This window comes from Myripristis murdjan, chromosome 23 (genome assembly GCF_902150065.1).
Source record: "Myripristis murdjan chromosome 23, fMyrMur1.1, whole genome shotgun sequence".
In the NCBI taxonomy this organism is placed as follows: Eukaryota; Metazoa; Chordata; class Actinopteri; order Holocentriformes; family Holocentridae; genus Myripristis; species Myripristis murdjan.
Window position 1 is genome coordinate 23,455,709 of NC_044002.1, and position 21,149 is coordinate 23,476,857.

At 42.7% G+C, this 21,149-nt stretch overlaps 1 protein-coding gene across 1 annotated transcript in view; it reads right to left on the minus strand.

Annotated features, from left to right (window-relative positions):
- Positions 1 to 20,808, minus strand: part of arid2 (AT-rich interactive domain 2) — a 43,878-nt gene extending 23,070 nt beyond the window's left edge. The window contains exons 1-4 of the mRNA XM_030045749.1: positions 20,309 to 20,808; positions 20,089 to 20,182; positions 19,042 to 19,139; positions 5,775 to 5,908 (exon numbers count right to left, since the gene is read on the minus strand). Coding sequence (XP_029901609.1) covers positions 5,775 to 5,908; positions 19,042 to 19,139; positions 20,089 to 20,182; positions 20,309 to 20,400 — 418 coding nt within the window. The 5' untranslated portion in view covers positions 20,401 to 20,808. The remainder of the gene's footprint in view (positions 1 to 5,774; positions 5,909 to 19,041; positions 19,140 to 20,088; positions 20,183 to 20,308) is intronic.
- Positions 20,809 to 21,149: the final 341 nt, after the last annotated feature.

Consider the following 21,149-nt stretch of genomic DNA (forward strand, 5'->3'; position numbering starts at 1 on the left):
TTCTCCATGTTCCACTTTGGCTTCGGACCCTGGATGGGAAACGTCCTCCCAGCATAACAACATCTATTTTCTTGGCATTAAAACATATTTGGAATGCATCTGTCCCTGCTTGAGACCTGCAGCCTGACAGATAATTTGGGGATTTTTCCCACAACAATACTTGAAAATTATTCTTTCAATACAACAGGCTCGAGCAGCAGAAAGTTGGGTTCTCTGCCAGCAGTTAATATAAAAGTGTTATTGATGGCGCTGAATTAATGTTTTATCTATGAATTACATTATCAAATGGGACACAAGAGAACACGAGTTTATGAGTTTCGTTCTTGACGTTTTGGCAGTGCAACAATAAACTTTGGTATAGAATAAAGCAAGATAATTAAAATTGACAAATTATATTTGGCACCAAGTTTTGACGACTATTTACGTTGCAGCTGTTGTCCTGTACACCCATATGCTGGAAAACATAAAGTTGTATAACACACTCTGTACAGATTCTTTGGGTGTTCCTAGTGTTGTATTTTTCTAGATGGGAACTGTAATCTGGTCTATGTCTGTCATTACAGTAGGGCCTGAACATAGCTAAATATGGTAAAATCAGAGTTGGTTTTCCTGATTGAAAAGCATTTTGATGTCCAACGTGTAAAAACAAAAACACAGCGTTCCTCGTGTTGAACGGCTGGACTGGATTCAGAGGTTAAACGAAGCCGAGACAGACAACACTACACAGACACGTTGTAGTCGAGGCCGGGGATTTTGAAAGCATCATCACCACGTGTGAATATTAAATGCAGAGCCGCTGAAAAGAGGAAGGTCAGCCGTGGTAGGTACTTCACCGTACTTGAGCCAGATTAGCTCAGACTTATTTACCTTGTTTGGTGAAATGAGGCTGTTCAGCAGAGGTTGTTTTTAGTTGAGGGGGGTCTTTTCTGACAACGTGAGCAATATCAAACTTCGAGCTGTGTTTGTCTCCGATTCAGCCAATCTCAGTGATTTGAGTTTTTTTTTTTTTTTATAATTCAAGACTTCTAAACCAAAACAGCAGATCACCTTTATTGAACCGGAATCACGACTTGAATGTTGTCATTCGGTAGATGTGAGATACAAATGATCCAGTGTGTTGAAGTGCTATCATTTTGTCAACCAAGGAATCAAGTTTCCTCCCATCCTTTGAAAAGCACTATTATTTGGTCTGATTTTCTGATATCAATCATCTTGTACGACAAGGTGCCACTTTTTTCCCCTCTCTCCACACACACAGAGGATTTCTCATTTTTGGAGCAGATGTCTTTGTTGACTGCTGCTTCTGGAAACCAATCATGACGGTAAGAGCTACCTTGCTGTGCGAATTTGATTTCCATGCTGAAAGGGCTTGTGTAGGCAAACGTAATTCGGCTGCGCTGCTGTTCCAGCATCAGCGGCTCCATTCAGAAACCTGCCTGTCTACCTCGAGCACCTGCGGCGAGGCAGCACCGTACAGGGTGAGGAGATTCATGTTCGACATCCTGTCTGACAGAGAGCCATGTGAGCACAGGCGAATTAAAAGTTGTTGTAGGCCTACGACCAAAACTTGTCAGAACGAGACGACGGGGCAGATTAGACCAGAGGCTCAGCGAGAGATTTCCAGGCCAGTTGTTGATTAATTAACCATCGTTTGAGACTGCCGAGCCGACACAGCCCGATTACAAACTGGTTTTCCTGCTACATTATAGTATGAATGACTGTTAAATTTTAATTAAAAACCTGGGGAACAAGGAGAGTTCAGGTTTAAAAAAAGGTCACTCACATCATGTTGAATTTTAACCTGCTGAGAACTGACAAAACTCAATTTGCTTGTCCTGATTCAGCATGACCTGGTGACGGTACTGCTTCTCCACCAATTCCAGCCATTAATTCTCATAAAACAAAGACTGGACCTGATCACAACACGCTTTCAGAAGACCACAACAATAAAAGTTATGCCAATGTGTCTACTGAAGAGAAATCAGAAACCAGGCACGCTCAGTTTCGGTGCCAATGCCAGCCTAAAACAGAGTGTTGTGTTGGAGATTTTACACAGGACTGATATCCGATACTAAAAGGCCTGAGCAACATGTCAGAAGTAAAAGCAAACTGTCTTGATTTTGTTCACTTTTTGCATGCTGCAGAAGGAGTTATTCACATTGTGGCAAAAAGGAGTGTATATCAATTATTTGGTTGAATGACCCCAAACTAATGCACTGTTTAGTCAAAGTGATGGACTGGATCAGTACTCGTATTCGGTATTCAAAGTGTTTCTGGTGCATTTCTAACAAAAAATAGCTGTAAGACCAAGTGTACAGCCATCACCTCAACATCCCTGAGCAGCCAAGTTTTATACATCTGGCCAAAGCAAAACCACTGAAGGATGGTGGTGAGATATATCTTAAAGACAGGGGTCGTCTACTACATTCATCCAAGGGCCAGAATTTTTCTAAACAGACACTGTGGAGGCCAGACTTTCAAATAACAACATTTTTATTTATGTAGGCCTAATTAGCCTGCTGTTTAATATTTTCACTTTCTTACAGAATGAATGTTGATAATGATGTTGACGGTCACCTTACTGTTTTGTTTTATCTGTTTTTACTGTGAGGCACTCTGTGTATTCGTACTGTGAAGGGCGCTATACAAATAAAATTTTACTTACTTTACTTACTTTGAATATTTTTGTCTATATCAGTGCATAATAAACTAGATACCTAAATAGAAAATGCTGTAGTACAGCACAAACCTCGGCCATGGAGGTATTTCACTGAAGAGTGACAAAAATGGTAATTCCAGAAATGTAAGTGCAGAATGACAGGAAATATAAATCAACTTTAACCAGTTTTGACACTGTTATACATTGTCCTGATTGGTGGAAAACGTCGTCCCCATGCTTGCATGAAGACAAGGCACAAACCATATTCCTTTCATAAAAAGATGGGAATTGGTTTCAGCTTCACCTGTCCTATAGGCTGCTGCTATTCAGCGACAACCAGCCAATCAGGCGCAGCCTTGTGAGTGAGGTTGGCCTGACCTGCGTCAGGTTGTCAAACGGTCAAATGCACATATTTGGGGTCAGTGAATAATTCCTAATAAAATTATTAACACCAGTTGTTTCACCATCTATTAACAATGTCTTGTTCATGGCAGTTAAGTAACTTTATCCATCTGCCACAACTGTAGCAAGACAAACATATAGCATCCACTTTTATCAATCTGTCATCAATAAAACGTACAAGCATCAGAACAAATTTAGCCGAAAGTGTGCGGTGTCTTTTCTCACATGGGTTGTGATTTGGAATAAAAGTAGTCAATCATCCCGGCTGACTTGTGGGCTAACCTTTAGAGAAGTCTGTGACTAAAGAAAAAAAAGAGGTTGGTGGCTGGTGGCTGTGATCCTCTGCCTGACAGGAGAGCTGTGCTGGAGGAAAACAAACTAGTGCCATTTTTCCTTTCATCAATAAGCTCTGTCAGGACGGTCAATACCTCCGAGTGCAGCGCAGTGGTCAACATTACAAACACTGTGAAGTCGACCGCTGTGTGTTAGCAGGGTCTGACAATAAAGATAACATACTGACTCAGGCAAGTTGCACAAAATATTACTTTGAATTATGACGCGACGTCTAAAAAAATGGTTTTCTTTCTTCATCTACTTATCCTTGTGTTACACATTATTCAATCTTGTGCTGCGTGCAGGCGATTTTCCAAGCAAGGGAGATCAAGCTGGCATATATTTTTTTTTAAAGGCCCTGACAATTACTGTGAACACACGCTTGATAGCCTTGGTTCAAACACAGTAGTGCTTAGCGGGGCAAAAGCTGAGTTACATGAGTCACTGTATAATAAAAGCTGCATACAACAAGCAGACTCATGAGCTGGACAAGCAGAGGAATCAGCTACAGCAGCGCTTCGCAACCTGGGACTGTGGCATGATTTATGAAATCTGTAATCTTTAAAATAAATGCTTTCTTGGGAGAAAAGACGCTTTTCAGGCAGATTTATTAAAATGAAATCGCTTGAAAAAGGAGTTAGAGAGTCACTGTTTGCTGTCACATGCTGTTCAAGAGCATCCCTGTTGGAAGACGTATGATACTTTTACGAACTGCGTGCCACAAAAACACCACGCAAAGCCAAGTTTAAGAGTCAGACAAGGCATTTCAGGAGACTTTCAACATTGGTGAACGGCAACCAAAAAGCCAAGAATAAAGAATATACGGTAAATCAAACAAACTCCTCATTTTTTACAAAAAGAGGATTCATTCAGCAGCAAGCCTTCACATCAAATTTGCTCCATTTTCAGCCTCATGAATGTCTTCCTTGCAGATGTTCCAGCTGGTGTGAATGGCATGAAGAGACTCATCCTGATGGCAGCATGGACTCTGTGTGGTCAGTAATACCTGCCTGCTGTACCGTGGCTAGATAAGGCAGCAATTCACAACAGAGGCAACCGAATGCAGCCACGTTTTCATAAAACACCACCATGGATGTTTTTAATACTCAAAATTTGAAGCAGTGTGTTGGGCTGCCTGGCTCCCTGTGTGAGATACGACGCCACATGCTGGTGAAATCTCCTCATAAGCTGCTCCGTGCTCCCCTGGGCTGCTACTCCACAATACTGGATTTGTATCTCTCCATTCACTTTCATAGCAAAACAGAAGGGCTGTACCCGACTAACAGTGGAGGTGTATGACTGGTGATTTGAATCGTCGACTTTCAGGGGGCAGCCCTACAAAACAGCTTCCAAAATAACACTTTCGGCACATGAACCAACCAAACGCCAACAAAGAGGATTATGACAATATAGGTTAAGGCCAACAAGTCCAGCTACTCATTTGTGTGTGTAACTACAATTATTTGGGGAAGTCGTTTCTTCTGGTCGTAAGATCCGACAGGTGGCGTCTGCAGGAAACTTCCACATAGTAACCTACTTTCCCATTCAAGTAGGAAAATGACAAGAACCGAGATGTTTAATTTGCTCAGAAAATGGGTGCTGGGACTTCTTGTGCTTTATGTTGGCATAACCCTCGCTGCTGTTGTTAGTTTCTGTGCTAAAAGTGTTTTGGGATGGAAGTGAACGGAGAGATGCAAATCCAGTATTGTGGAACAGCAGCCCAGGGGAGCGCAGAGCAGCTAATGAGGAGATTTCACCACCATGTGGAGTCATATCACACCCAGGGAGCCAGACAACCCAACACTACACCAAAGGTCAGATTTGCTTGAAGTCTATGGAAAAACAGTTGAACAGCCCAAACCCAGCATGCAATCAGCATCTCTTGGACACAAAATGACTCAAACATTTATGACACAGATAAAGACTAAAATCTAAAAAAGGACCAGAAATTTATCCAGTGGCCCAGAATACTGTCGATGCAAATTTCCGTGCACGGGCGCTGACCTGTTCCCCCTGCACCTCACACACAAAACAAAACCCCCCTGCTTTAACTGCATCTACGAAGTGATGAAGTGTCCGTGCAAAGGCAAATGGGAGGAGAGGAAGGGGAAGAAAAATAGAGAGAGAGAGAGAGAAAGAGGAAGAATTGGAGAAAATGAGAGACTGGGGGAGTGAGGCAGAAAGCAAGAGAGAACGAGCGTGTCAACGAAAACAGTGTCACAGTCGAGCCGGCACTGAAGCGACCAGGAGGGAAACAAAGAGCGAACTTGTGAGACGGTGAAATATTAAGTGAGAGAGCGAGCGCGGCTGCTGCTGAACTCGTGAGTCAGAGCGAGAGACTGTGAGTAACGGAGTAACAGGCGAAGCAGCCTCTGCCTACCTGATACAGTGTGTTGCTGGTAGTTATAAGAGCAGGGAATTGCACCGATTGGAAGAGAAGCTTTGGGATTCCCCGGCTGCACTTCCTCATCGTCCTCGCCGAAGTGGTGGACCTTCTCATACTTCTCCAAGTATCTGCGGAGGTAAAGAAAAACACAGTCAGATGGCGTACAAGTTTCAAGAGTTAACCACATTTGATTCATTGAGGAGTTCACCTATGCTGTTTTTTCCCCCTCAATGTATGGGGGCACATTTTCCATTTTTCAAATAAAACTCTGAAGCCATCGCAGCCTTCTTAGCTTCTGAGCGTGGTGTAAAATTTAAGAGGGAACAGCTCCTACTGACTAAACACTGGTAAATCAGCACAAAGAAAAATCAACTATTTCCCTGTTCATTTCTTTGTTACAGACTCTTGTTCCCAGTTCCACAGAAAGCTCCTTATTCTTTGGTCCAACCTAAAATTTTAAGAAAGGTCGGTATTGTCGGGTGGAGCTCCATGTAGTTCATATTAACTCAAAATTAGGTAAAAGAAACTTTTTTAATATGATAACAATCACACATGGAAAACATTAAAACCAAGGCCTGGATTACAGTGAAGCTTGATGCTGCAGAAACACCGGAGCATTTAAAGCAATATGCTCACAAAGATTTAAATTTATTTTCTATAAAAGCACGCATTGACATACACTAATATTTGTCACATTTTTTTTCATAAAAACTTATTTTTGATTGTAAACAATGCCCACCAAGCTTGAAAGCATCAACATAAAAAACCGTAACTGCAGTAAAAATTATTTGGTTCTCAAATCAGCGACACTAATAATCATCATTACTGTGTGCATAACGGTATTTGGCGTGACTATTTGGCTAATCACACAGCCCTAATTTCAGCCGGTGGTCTTCTGCCAAATGGGCTCCTATTTAGAGATCTCTGGCGTGAGTCTGAGAACCTCTGCAGGGGAAAAACAGTTGATAACAGTGAAAAATGATGATCTATTTAAAAAGTAAAAAAAAAAAAAACTCTTGGCGGAGCACTTTGCTCCTCAGCTCTGAGGGTTTCACACAGTTGCCCCAGCGCCTTGAAAGTCTCTGGGATGCTGGGAGGAAACCACGGACCCGTGTGCCTGAACACGACGGAAATCTCCTGACAGACTTCCTGCAGAGCCGCCCACTGCACCAAGATCATCAATAAAACCTCTGATTTCTCTGTGAACAACTTCAGCAGCTGAATGAGGCAATCCGTTTCAGACTTCACACGTTCCAGTAATAATTCAAAACATTTCCATTTGCTTCTCCTCCTCTCCGCCTCCTAACCTTAACGGACAAAGAAAAGAGCGCCACCTACAGACCCTCAAAGTTTGAGCGCAAAAACACCGCAGCAATGAGCACTTAGCACCACAGATGGAGATTAAATACAACACATTAATGAAAAGCAGATTTCATCGATTACCAGGTTAAATAAACAATCATGTAGCGACATGTAGATGAAAAAAGGCAGGTTTAAATTTTCTTTTAAACATGAACACATGAAGTGTGCAATTTATCAGCAGCCGATTTATTACAGTCCAATAAATGATAAATTAAATTAGCTATGTTCTTGTTCCAGTAACAAAACTTCAGCCAATAATTAAATCCAATAAATAGTGACAAGCCTTTTCTTACAATATCTGCGGTTCTACTGTAACTGTGAATTAATATCATAACTACAGGCAAGTAAGAGAGAGAAAAAGAAATATTTGATTAAGAATGTCAGCAAAAATGAGCTGTCATTCAGAAAAATTAAAATCGACATTGGGTGAATAAACCCGTCAATCTAAAAAGTTACCCTTTCTTCTTCAATTTTTTTATAAATCCAAAAGTAATGTTACTGGTTATCATATTTGTCACAACTTTTTTTAAGTTGTAAGTATAGCTGGGACGGCCTGGTTTGACAGGTAAATGCATGTGAGGTGCACTGGGGTTTCCAGGTGTGTCTCAAACAGACGAGTCCTCAGTCTCCAAAGTGCAAATGGAAAGTTACCAGGCTGATTTTCATTTGTGTCTGATGTGTAACTTATCCAGCATTCGCCCTCCTTGAAAACTGTTTGGCACAACAGACCCAGAGACAATGACAGAAAAACACCTGGCCTTCTCCCTCGGTCAGACCGGTGGGTAGGGATGGGACTCGAGAACCGGTTCTCATTGGTCCGAATCCTCGGACTCGTTTGCTGAAGTGCTTAACGATTACGCTATCGAGTCCGCTGCGCATGTGCTATGACATCCATACGCACGCAGCGTTGCTATAGAGACAGCATGGTGCCGAGCAGAGGCGTTAAAATGTTTGTTTAAACTTCACACGGAAAGACGACAACAGAGTCACTTGCAACGCCTGAAAAACTTCTATTTGGACAAAGGGAGGAAGTGCTAGCAGCAGAAACATCTGTCCACGCAGCAGGCAGTTACTTTGCAGGAATGTCACGTTTTGATACGTTCCGGAGTGACACTAACGCTAATGAATCTCAACCAAGCAGCAGCAGGAGCGCAGCTAATGCTAGCACAGCTAATGCTAGCGCAGTTAATGCTAGCGCAGCTAATGCTAGCGCAGCTAATGCTAGCGCAGCTAATGCTAGCGCAGCTAATGCTAGCGCGGCTAAAGCTAGCATTGTCTAGCAACATGTTAAACCGTTATTTTTCTACATCAGAGTTCCTGACTTGGTTGTATTCGTCGCTGCTGGACTGGTTTTATTCTTGGCAGCTCAGCTCATAAACCCTTTTAAAAAGGAAGGAGCATTGTCTAGTAACATGTTTAAGTGTTATTGGATTTTAATTTCTACATCAGAATTTCAGATTTTTTTTTTTTCAAATGTCAGTTTTGTTTTTGGGTCAAGGAGAGAAGAGATTCTTTTACTTATGCTTTAGGTTTGTTTCAAGTTATTTAAAATGTATTTATTTATACATAATGTATACGCTGTAGGGCTGGGTATCGTTACTGAATACATTTTAAGCTGTCGAGCAAAATAAGCCAGTACCAGGTATCAAAACTTCTCCAGTCAAATGCTACTTACATCTGATCCTTCTGTACCCAGATTGAGAAAAAGTAAATATTTGTTTTGTACAGTTAATAAATATTTCAATAATTTGAACACTCAAATGTAGTTGTGTAAAAGTCATCTGGATGGACAGGAGTGGTGGCTTTTTAACAACACAATAAATAAAAGAAAGTTAATACAAATACACCCATTTGTACTTTTATTTTCCTTCCCCCTGCCCAGTGAGATTTGATAAGAGAATCATTAAAGAATCGAAATGATAAGATTCGATCATGGAATCAGAATCGCTAAAATCTTATCAAACCCCATCCCAAAAAAAACAACCAAACAAAAACCTCTACAGTGTTAACTGAGGCATGATCCAGTTGGACTGTGCATCTAAAAATGAATACTGCACAATATGAGATGAGTTTGTGTTCAGACGACAGGAAGCTGATGACTGTCACAGCAGAGGAGAGGAATATCACTCAAGTACGACTTACACACCGCCCTGCAACAAAGACACAGCGGCGAACTGTGTGAGCAGAGGAACTGAGAAACACTACTACAGCTTTTATTTTCCATCCAAATGAAAATCCCACTCTGCTTCAATTTCCAAAAGTATTCCCAGACTGTAATTTGTTGATTAGGAGAAGTTTGTGTTCAGCAGGATTCACACAGACTGCTGTCTTGCTGTGCTACCTATAGATCAAGATTTAGCGGAAGCTCTATGTATAGCATAGTATAGTAGGTAAAGTTGTGTTCGTACACACTTACAAAGCTTTTTAGTGCAATTTCCTAACTATCAAGACCTGGAAATGACCAAATTCTTTCTTTGTTTATTTCCAGACATGGATGGGAGCCCAAAACAAATGATAGAGTCATTCAGATGCTGCGCCAGCAACATTTTCACTTTAAAAAGTTCTTTTCACAGCAGTGTAATAACCACGTGTCTTTCTCAATGTACTCTTCTGTCCTCTAACACGAAGGACGCGTCACAATCCCAGAAGTTCACTCGCCAACTAACGCTGCATCCGATGGCGACTTGGCAGACGAGAGCGAACGCAAAGCCCCAAGATTCACTGAGAAAAACGCCACATCGCGTCCGAGCGGTGGATCAGTCTATAATCAGAGACGTCTGAAGCAGCTGGGAAAATGATAAGCCGTGTTTCCTCCCTGGTTGTGTTGCCTTCAAGCACACGGTCCATCTCAAACTGTAAAAAGATGCTTTCCTCTTGTCAGACTGCTGAGAAGTTTGCTTTCTGTGAGACAAGTTTATAAAAAAAAAAAAAAAAAAAAAAAGCACACAAGTATCAACTCAGGCATTCCTGGATTAGATAATCACCTCTTAATAAATGTGGAGAAATCTGCCAAGTAAACATAAAACCTCACACACACTCACAGCAGCAGCAGAGGTACCTCAGCAGCGGCAGTGTGGTGAACCCTGCCTGTGAAGCCGTGAGTCACCGAGCGAGCGCCTGTTTCTGAATGAGGCCCCGCTTGTTCACCGTGGCCGAGGTAATCCCCCGTCCGCTGGCTGCTGGGTGACACACTGGACTATAAATACACTCTGCCTCCATTTGTAGAGAGAGAGAGCAAGCGAGAGAGAGAGAGAGAGCGCGCGAGAGAGAGAGAGAGAGCGCGCGAGAGCGAGGCCCCAGCCCTGACTCTCCACAACGCAGCGTCATCAAACGCTGTCTGGACACGGGCAGAAAGAGCTGTGTGTGTGTGTGTGTGTGTGTGTGTGTATGGAGAAAGGGGGTGGGGGGTCGACTGCAGCTGCTAGTGTCTTCACTTCCTCTTTCCATACATGCATGATGGGAGGAAACATCAATCCCCCCCCGCGCCCGCCATCTAGCACGCGACACAAACCACCAGGCTTTCATGGTTTTACTACAACCATTTAGGGAAATGTATGTAACAGCAGAGCCGATGCCAGGATCTATTTAACCTACATCTGTTTTGTTTTTTAACTGATACTACAAGTGCACAGGGCGGGGAAATTGCCAAACGACACAGATAAAAGATGTGCAGCTGCAAACGGCTGATGTCAGGGTGTTATTTAAGGTCATGTGGATCAAACAAGAGCAGATACTCTCCAGGCTTCGATCTCTCTGAACTATCCGGCCAGCCGCATGCCCTCGGCGTGCCGGTGTGTGGGAGTCGGTTGCCCCCTGCTGGACAAGGGCGCAGACATACAAACACACCTCACTGCCGGTTTCTAGAGAGATGTTTACTGAGATTTATGGGAGCTGAACCGTCCAACACGAGGTGAGGTTGGGTTTGCTTTGTCAATAACTGTGGGGCCTGCTGATCAATATCGAAGGCGACAGATTAAAAAAAAAAAAAAAAAAAAAAAAAACAGGAAGATTCGGATAATTTAGAACACATGAAATCATTTAGTGTCCTGAGGCAAAGTCAAGTCGAACCGAAAACTGCGGCGCACGTTAGACTACAGTCACCAGCATGCAGAACTACAGGAACAAGTAAACCATCTCTGATCCAGACTGACTAGAGTATAATAACCATCAATTTATAAATTATTAACACAAGAAAAACTATATTAAGGAGTGAAAACACTAAAGTCAGAATGCTGTATGCATAATATTCCTGCAATTCTAGACTGAGCATGAAAGAGAATTGGCTAAACCATGAAGAGTTAAAGAGATTGAAAACTTTATCTATGTATATGCACATGAAAAGCATGGAAATTAAGCGCACAACTCCAAAAGTTCCTGATTTTGCAAATTTCCCAGGCTTGTTATCAGGCTGATCTGTCTAAAGTAAGCCCACACAGAAGCTACCAGCTAAAATAAAAAGTGGTTAAACTGATCATAGCGGTTTCACAACCAACTGGTAGCAGGCCGTTGTTGCAGTGTCAAGCACAAGGCAGGGCTCTCCGTCTTCTGGTGAGCGAGGAGACTGACAGGGCGAGATTAGGCTATCAGCCGTGGCCACCGCGGCTGCAGCGCAAGTCAAATTACAGACAGGACCAAAAACACAAAGCCGCGCAGAGCCGTCAGATGTTATCGGTACTAGTTTTCCTCTCCTGCTCTCATTTTGTTAATGGTCTGCGTGAAAAAGCCCGGCACACACTCGACTCCAAAACCACACGTTAACCCGTCCAGCGGTCAGCGTGAGAGCGTCCGGGAGCACGAGCAGCTGCACAGACGAGGCGGGAATACGAACACAGCTGACTGAAGCCCTCTTTGGCCAGATGTTTCAGACAGATTGATATCCACGCAAAAACAAGCATGACAGATAAGTCTGAGGCCTCCTTCGCTATCTTAGATGTGCGGTAAACAAAAAGAACGGTGATATCTGCAGCATAATTTCTACGTCATGTCCTGCCTCTTGCGCCCCCTTCTCAAGGCGCCACCCCCCCGCCTAAACCACATGGAGGACTTCCTGAAGGTGTGAACGCCTCTGACACAGACACTCATTCAGTTAAATGTGAATCTCAATCCCAGATCAAGCGTACACTGAAGTGCCTTCATAGCTGCACTAAAATAAGTATTGTCCTCAGTGATTGTAATGTTATGTAAATGTATGCATTTTTTGTTTCTTGTCCTAATTTCTTTGTTGATACGTAGCAGCACAAACAGTGCTGCTGTGGGTGCACAAAAAATCTCAGCCCTGGCTGACAATGAAGCACAATTAATCAATCAATCAATCTCCTGTTGCGTGCTACATGTGTGAAAGGCCACCATACCCCCATCATGACCAAACAGGCTCATGATTGGCTGCTCTGTGCAAAGTTGTAGTGTCTAAACTTGTTTTGCTGCAGATATCTAGCATAATATAAGCTGAGACGTAATATCAAAATGTCACTCTCAAACTTCTCAAGTGTGTGTGTGTTTTTAGTCAAAATGCCAAAATAATCTCTTGCAATGTGAATTCACTTGCAGCTCATGAGGAAATTACACTTAACCCAGTGCACAGATGAATAAACAGAGCATGTGTCAAATTTAAACTTAGTAACTCCCTCTACACATAAAACAGCACTGGAAACCAGTAGGGTGACAGTTGTATGTAATATGTATTTTAATGATTTTGGCAGGTAAAACTGCTCCTGGCAAAGGAATGATATACCTGATTTCAGATGCTGTCTGTTACATCCCACAGGTCAAAAGGCCAAATATGATTAGCTAGACTTTATGATTAACTTTTTGGCTTCACAATAATGAATCAAAATATCCTCAGGACATCACTGCAGCAGGTGTGCATCACATCAGCCTTCATGCTCTGTTCCTGTTTCAAAAACTAACTTCATATGCTTAATAAAATCCCAAATCATTTCCAGATTTCAATTTCTTGATTTGATGGTCCTGGTCAACATTCTTCAGTATGATTTCTTTTGATCATCATATTTTGGAACTGCTGTTAGAGAGTCACAACAACAAATGCCAAGAAAGTGTGACAAGACAGGGAGTCTCTCTATCCAAGGAAATTCCTCTCATTCATACATTCCTTGACCTAAGCAGGAACGCTGTCCAATCATGACACAAGAGAGAACACCGGCTCAGTTGAAAATTTCAGCTCGCACAGAGGAAAGGGTTCAATAGTTCCTAGAAGTCAGCGCCTACTGGGTTTGATTTCCCTCCAGTGTGTATATAATGGAGGGCAGACAAAGGTTGAATCGCAGTATCTGTCACCTGATTTGGCCCCGGTCCTCAACACACTGCATTTCATGAAACAGTTTGTCAAAGACTGCAACAAGCCCCGAGGTCTTATTTCAAAACAGCAGAAAACACCTTATGTTCCCTCTGTAGTAAATTACACTGCAGGCCCAGTCGACCTGGACGCTGCTTCTACTGAAAATCTGGACCGTTTCACTGCGAGTGAAGTGAAAGCATGGTGCAAGCCCACTTCCAAAAAAATATGAAACCACTATGGCCACGTTTCCACCAAAAGACCCAGGAACTTGTAGCTCCAGGGATGACTTTTCAAGGAGCTACAAGGTTCCTTCAGTCTGTTGTCTGCATTTCAAAGATTACACAAATTAATCTGCTGACATGAGAAGGCACCAGCTGTTTTATGTGTCATTTTTAAAAGTCATGAAGCATCAGGCTGTTTAAAGACCTCCTTCACATGTCCATGTGGTGGTTTTTCATTTGCTCCAAATCATGAGCAGAAAAGCAGTCAATGTCATGGCTGAGTTTTCCCTCCTTGAAACTGCAGTGTGCCTGAGGCAAACTCAAAAATGTGGATTCAGACAGGTAAGGTTTATAGTGCCATAAACTGAAAGAACCAATCCCGTCAACTGACAGGGTGACGCTTTACATATCATTAGCACCAGCCCCACCGGTCGCTTCAGTGTGTTATTTCCCTCCAAAAAAAAAAAAAAAAAAAAAAAAAAAATTATCACTGACACAAACTTGAAATGACTGCTTCACATGAAAAATATCAATGTAAATAAGAGATTCACTGAAAAAACTATTTTTTCAGATGGATAGATTATTAACTATGATAGAAGGTACGAGCCAGAGTGCCAGCAGGCAAGGGGGTGGGCGGGGCCTATTTGCCATTTTAAGGCATGAAAGGATATTTTTCTTCATGGGGAAAAAAGCTTCTAAACATGTAATGTTGATGAACAGAGATGATTCTAGAGGGGGACTTTAACCTATTTTAACCCTGCACTTATTAACAAATCGGCCTCTGGTATTTTTTAGTGTTTTTCTTGGGGCATTCCACAATTAGACAAAGCACAGATGAGGCGTTCAGGATGTTGTGGATGTGAGAGAGACAGAAGCACACATAACACTCAATAAAGCCTGGACTTCATCATCGGTTCATGTCTCAAATGATTTCTTCTGTAAATGCATGTTGATATGTCAAGGAACAGTGAACAAAAAAGTTGAGTTTTGCGGCTGCAGAAAAATACCAGTTGAATTAAATAAGCTACAAGTACTCAACCAACCAGAAATGTTCTTTGCTGCAAGCCCTTCCTCCTTTACTTTTGGAAAGTACTACCCTCCAACCAGGGTCTTTGTTGGGGTTAAAAAAATCCCCAGAACATAATTTAGACCCTGGACCCCACAGTGGAAATGTCGACAGTTCCTCAAAAGGTTCCTAGTTCTTGCAATCAAAACAGGGCTTTGGTGGGACAGAAAACCAAAGAGATGTGCGACAGTAAGTGAAAATTATCTTCACAATTAGTGAAGCCACAGGACAGCCACAAGCACCGTTAATAACTCGCCCTCTACCAAAAGTAAAAACGAAAAACACACTTTCACTGCACAAAATGTGTAAAAAGTTCCACTTATTGACTGGGGCGGGGGGCAAGATTTAAAGGAGACGGGGGGGAAATGCTCACCTCGGTATCAGGAGATGATCAATCGTATCTCCAGTTGTTATTTTTACTTGTTCTGTTTTTAGACGCAGTTCAGCTTTAGTTAAAACACATTTTCTGATTTTCTTTTGTAGCTGTCTGAAACTCATTTTAATGCATAAGTCTCAGGCCGAGAGTTTCAACATACAACCGGCCATCGAATTCAAGGACTTTTCAAGGTCTTGTTTTAGGAAATTCAAGCACTCAGAATCGTTGTTGTTGAAAGACACGACATCGGTCACATTTTTAAAACACGTGATCAAGTCAAAAAAAAAAAAATCTTGGTGAAATCTTTGGTTTTCATACTGCTGCTGCTGCTATGACAACACAAATCTGCATAACTGCGTTTTCCTCAGGTAGTAAAGAGTTGATGGAGTGAGGTGAGGCTTACTGAGGAATTTGAAGGCTATAATATAATAGTAATTAGAGGAGGGAAAAAAAGTCATCTCTTCATTTCTCACAGCCTTGTTTTATTTCTCTCCGATCCACAACCGTGCAAAAAGCCCTCCACGGCCCTCAGGAACCCTGTCAAAGGCACTTTAACGACAAATCCAACCACCACTGACATTTTGTTGTATGTTTGCCCTGCGCATCTGCGTTCAGGAATGTCTCACTGCATTTCACAAATCAATAACTCTCCTCACTCTCTTCACACCTGCACACTTTCCTCATGAAATTACACTTTGCTGTCTTAGTATGTCATCTGCTACTCAGAGTTTGCATTCTGCCACAGAGCCGAAAAAGAAAACCTTCTTTGGCCGGACCGATGACAAAGTAGTGCCTCAACAAGTAGGTTTTGTGTTGAAAAATGTCTTTGGCAAGCGTCGCTCACTTATCATTACGAAGTGACATTCACATATCTAATAGACAGCAGCAGGAGTTGGCACCGAACCTCAGAGCTGTTTATTAAACTGCTGAGAGTGGAAGTGCTGACCACGGCCTCATCAGGACCATCATGTTCACTCAGACGGGGCAACAGGGCTGCTTAGAGACTTCAGGGACTGTCCTGTACAGAAAACAGTGCAAGTTTGATCCCTGCAGCGGCCGCGTGTCCCCGATCCCCTACCTGCTCACTTGTTTTAAGCCGCTCAAGATTAAGAGAGTCAGCTAAAAGTCAAAACTAAATACATAAGTTGCTGGAGGGAGCAACTGTTTCTGTGTTAACATGGAGATGCTTGGCAAATCAGGGATTGTTTCCCCGTATTTGCTTTTCCCGAGGAGCCAATACTGACTGCAGCAACAGGCACAACCAGTGCTATGGCAGTCCACCTGCACTTGTGATTGCTAAAGGCCACAGATGCGGGAAAAAAAGGAGAAAATTCAAAGTCTCTCTGCACTTATTTGCCAATTAAATTCCAAAACTTTTCCATGACATTTCCATAACCACATGGCAAATTTCCATGATTGTATTTCTACGGTATAATGAGTAAAGTAACCTTTACAACTAACAGGCGGAAGCGCAAGACAAATAAAACACATCTCATAGTCACAGCAAGCGCCATGTCTCTTCACTCTTAAGTCACTCAGAGTAGGTTTCCTGGAAAGATGTGAAAGCTGATTTTGAGGAAATAAAAATCAGATTGATTCTCTCATCTCAGGCTTAGTTTATCTTTCATGTTAATTATTTAAAAAAAAAAAAAAAAAAAAAGCCAGGACTTTTTCAATATTTTAGGGTATATTTGGTCATTTTCCAAGATATACACCAGGGCCTGGGAAAAGTCATGACTTTTCTGGGATTTAAACGACATGTCATCACCTCAGGAAAAAAAAAGACATCTTTAATATACAAAAAAAAAATTGTGCCAAAACATCAGGGTGGCCAGTGGTTAGTGATACTGTCCTTCAATGAGATAATCAAAATTCAAACTCGATATCAACAAGCATCCGCCCAGCTGAAGTGTCCCTGAGCAAGACACTGAATCACTACAGGCTGCAGGTTGGTGCACTGTAGCTGACCCTGACCTTTGACCTCTATGCAGTGAGAGGCGGCAAGAGAAAAGAGTTTTCCCAACAAGGAATCAGTATCACAGCATATTAGTCTCCAACAAGAATAAAATAGAAAAAAAAAAAAAAAAGAGGCTGCACTGGCAAACTGGTCAGTGAGAAGAAAACTGCTCATTTTGATATGAGCAAGTAGCCGTGTAGTAGTGGTACTCTGTCAGCAAAACACAGCGCGAGAGAGACGAGGAGAGACTCTCTACTATCAGCATTAGTTGAAGGGGGGAAGAACTGAGCTGCCTGCTGCCTCTGACATCCACTACGCCGAGTTGCCTTAGATAAACTTTACAAAGTAGCTGCAACTGCTGTTGTGACAAGTGTAATATTCAGCGTGTCGGTCTGCTCAGCTGTCAGGCCTCCCTCTCCGCTCTCTCTCACCTCCTCAAAACATTTCTTACAGGTAATTACAGCGACTCCAAAAATCTAACACGCCATGGGTCCCCCTTTGCAGAGCCAAACAGGTGAAAAAGTCAGGAGGAGACACCTACTCTTAAAATGCAACTTGATCATTTTAGAAACATCACCATATTAAGGCTCAGTTTCTACTTCTAATCTTGTGGTGGGTCATAAAAAGGTATTGGTTAAAATAAAACAAAAAATATAGACTATAACTATAAACCACTTGCTGACATACGATACAAGACACGTTAATTGGCCTACTTGTGTCCTCCTCGAATTTTTTTTACAAGCTTGACAAATTAAATCATGAGTTTACTTTCTGGTGACATGTATGCTCAAAAAAACAAGCCTGTTGGACTTTAAAAAAGCCACCAATTTCAAAATATTTGTACATTACTGAGACAAGCAAGGGTAAGTTCCCACATGAATCAGACCACAGAAACCCGACACTGACACTCCATAACTAAAAAAACGCCAGACAAACAGAAGTAAACCATTGTCCTGTCAGTCGTCTGGGCTTCCATATAAGCTGTTAAACCAAATTAAACTATTTGAGTAATTTAAAAAAAAAAAAAAAAAAAAACAAGCTTTGCTTTATGATTCATTTCTTCACATATTGAAACTACATAGCAGGTTAACAGTGGCTTGTCACCTTCGCATCATGACACATGCTGCAAGCAGACAGGCCAACTTGATAGTTATTTATGGACAAAATTGTTAACAGGCTAACATGTCATCAGCTGTGAACAGGTCAGTGATCAGATTTGCTGCTACACTAGCAACACTGACCTTTTGCACCCAAAACCAGTTTGGTAATGCGCATAAATACATTGCTGCTGCCTAAGGACAACAACTAATGTCCAGTTGAGGCTACAAGCTGCTACAGAGATGTAATCCCCTCCAGGCAGGTGATAGTGATGAGGAGTCATTTCATGGGGGAAAAAGGGAGAGCGGAAAAGGCAGCAGCACCAAGAGAAAACCACAAATGCCAGCTGTTTGGGAGAGCTGCATTCATGCCAGGCTCACATCCACAGCAGCTGATTGTGTGGAGACTGAGGTTGCATGCTAGACACGTTACAGCACCCAAATCTGCTCAATGAGTAGTGCGATATTGAGCCCACAAAAAGCCTTCAGGCTACACCATTTTCAAAAAAAGAATAAATGCCATTAGTCCACGATTTACAGTTGTTAGGATGAAAATGTGGCTTGAGTGCATCTTCCAAAAACTGTGTCCCAGGCTTCACTGGATACACAGGATGCATTTGGCCTGAGATTTCTCTCACAAAAGACTCATCAGAGTATTCTTTTACCGACTGTGGGGAAAAAAAGGCAAGTGAGTAAATATGGCCCCCCATGTCATTACAAATGTACACTAAAACGACATTGGTTTGCCTGTCAAAATATTGTACTTGTGCTGCTTCCTGGTAGAAGGAAGCGGAGAGGTTGGATCCTGCTGGCTGCATCTTAACATTTGTAAACACTTCCCACATGCTGCCTGAGGAAGACAGAGCTGCATGGCCATGCTTACTTACCTAAGGTAGTACTGTTTTAAAGCAAATGCAGCGTTGGAACAACCCCTCGGAAAGTTAAACTCTTCTCCAAGTTCAGACCATTGGTTTTTGTCAGAGACCTAGAACGGAAATCAGTTAATTAGGAGATAAAATTGTGGCAACAGCAGTTCAACTTTCAAACCATCTGTTCTGCTCCAGGTCCCTCCAAAAGGCACCATCAAGAATCCCCTGATCAATAACTTTGATAACAGCTGTAAATGTCTCGAAAAAATACTGGCAAAGTATATTTTTACTTACAATGGGTAACAGGTCAAAATGGTGTTTCCTTAAATTAACAATAATGATAATAATAATGTTTGCCATCAAAGCATATTTACATTTGACACATCGGTTAAGTAGTAATGCCAGGGCTTTCTTTGGGCTACTATGTTGTGGCTAGTTAGCAGTCTGGCTAACAAGCTAACTTGACTTTTCTGTGTTAAACGTGATAAACCCGGCGAAGGCCCACAAAACTCCGGTCAAACTAATTGTCTCCCATCCGCCACTCGCTTTTTAGCTTGCAGCGACCCGTCTTGATATGGGAGTCGGTTTTTTAGGTACCGCTCACTGTATTCACTACATGGGCCTGTGAGGCCTACATTTTGTGATCAGCCATGAAGCCCAAAGAAAGATGGCTATGGCGAAAAGAAAAGCAAGCTTGCCCCCGGTGAAAACTATCGGCGAGAAGCCACACGAAGCGCCGTGTCCTGAGCCGTGTTTTCCGAGGCCGGGCTCCGTGCCGATAATCGATGTTAAACGTGCCCGCTAATTTCGAGTCGCTCCAACTGCACTCTGACTCCGAGCGGTCGGACTTTCAATTCAAACCACACAACAACACAAGCCACCACATTGCATAGAGATAGATGGCAAACTAGCACAAGGCCAACACCGACCCCAAATCTTCCCCTGGAAACATGTTTTGGATGGTCACACTTGTGCCGGGGTACCAAAACAGAGTTGCAGAGTGGTCCACCGGGGAGTCCACACACAGCAGAGTGTGCACAAAATCCACTTTTAGTTCCCACTCACCTTAGCAAATCCACCTAAAGAGACGACTCTGATATAGAGAGCATTCAGATCCAGCTCTTTCCCACCCACGATAGGAATCTTCTTGAACGGCGATCTGGGGAGATAACACATGAAATAAAGGCAGATGGGTTTAAATAACAGTTTTGTGTCGCCCACGGTCATGTGCAAAGAAGATTTAAAGTTATATTTCTTAGGGGGGATAAAGACGCCCCATTCTCACCCTCTGCTTTGGTGAAATTGCCGCAGCTCGTCCAGGAAAGCCTGTCCTTTCCTTCGCTGATCTGGTAGATTTTTCCCCGTCGAATTTGCCATTGTTTTTGCATGCAAAAACGGTTAAAACCCCACTTCAGTCGCTTCCTAAGACACCAAGGATCCCATACTCCGCCGGCGCTCAGTCATTCGCGAAGCTGAGTGTTTAAAAAAGTTAAAGAAATAGCTGATAGCAAGAAGAGCGCCAGCTCGCTAATAAAGACTGATGCACACAGAAAGCAAGCCCGATTCAAGCCCGGACTAAGTTCTAGCGAGCGGTCAGAAATACGACCGATTTTACCGGCAGATTAGAAACGCCATGGCAGAAGGTGTTGAATTAATGCTTTTGGTCGCGGTTGTATTCGTTTGGAGTGGTTTGACAGTGTGTTACGGACGCGGCTCCGAGCTATCGCACACACTGTAGAGCGGCAGAGGGATCCAGTTCTCAGACAAAAAGATGTGAAGGCCGCGGAGCCCGGCCTGCCATGCGCGCAGCGCCCCCTGCGGCCACAGGCGACACTGCGCCGTCCAGAGCGGGCTGCTGGAACAATAGACAGTGTTTTCTTTTTTAGGGACCGTCTGACAACTGGCCCCCGCTGCTGGGAAACGAACGAGCGGCATGTGAGATTGTCCCGTGGGGGGAGGGGATCTCTCTAATGTCTAATTAATACAAGTCACATATTATCCCACTCAGGCACGAGATGCAGGGTAACACAACAGGTTATGTCTGGAAGTGTTTACACACCTTTTCAGCCCGAAATAAATTGTTAAAATGGAAATGCATCATATGAAGTACCCTTTCAAACTAACAG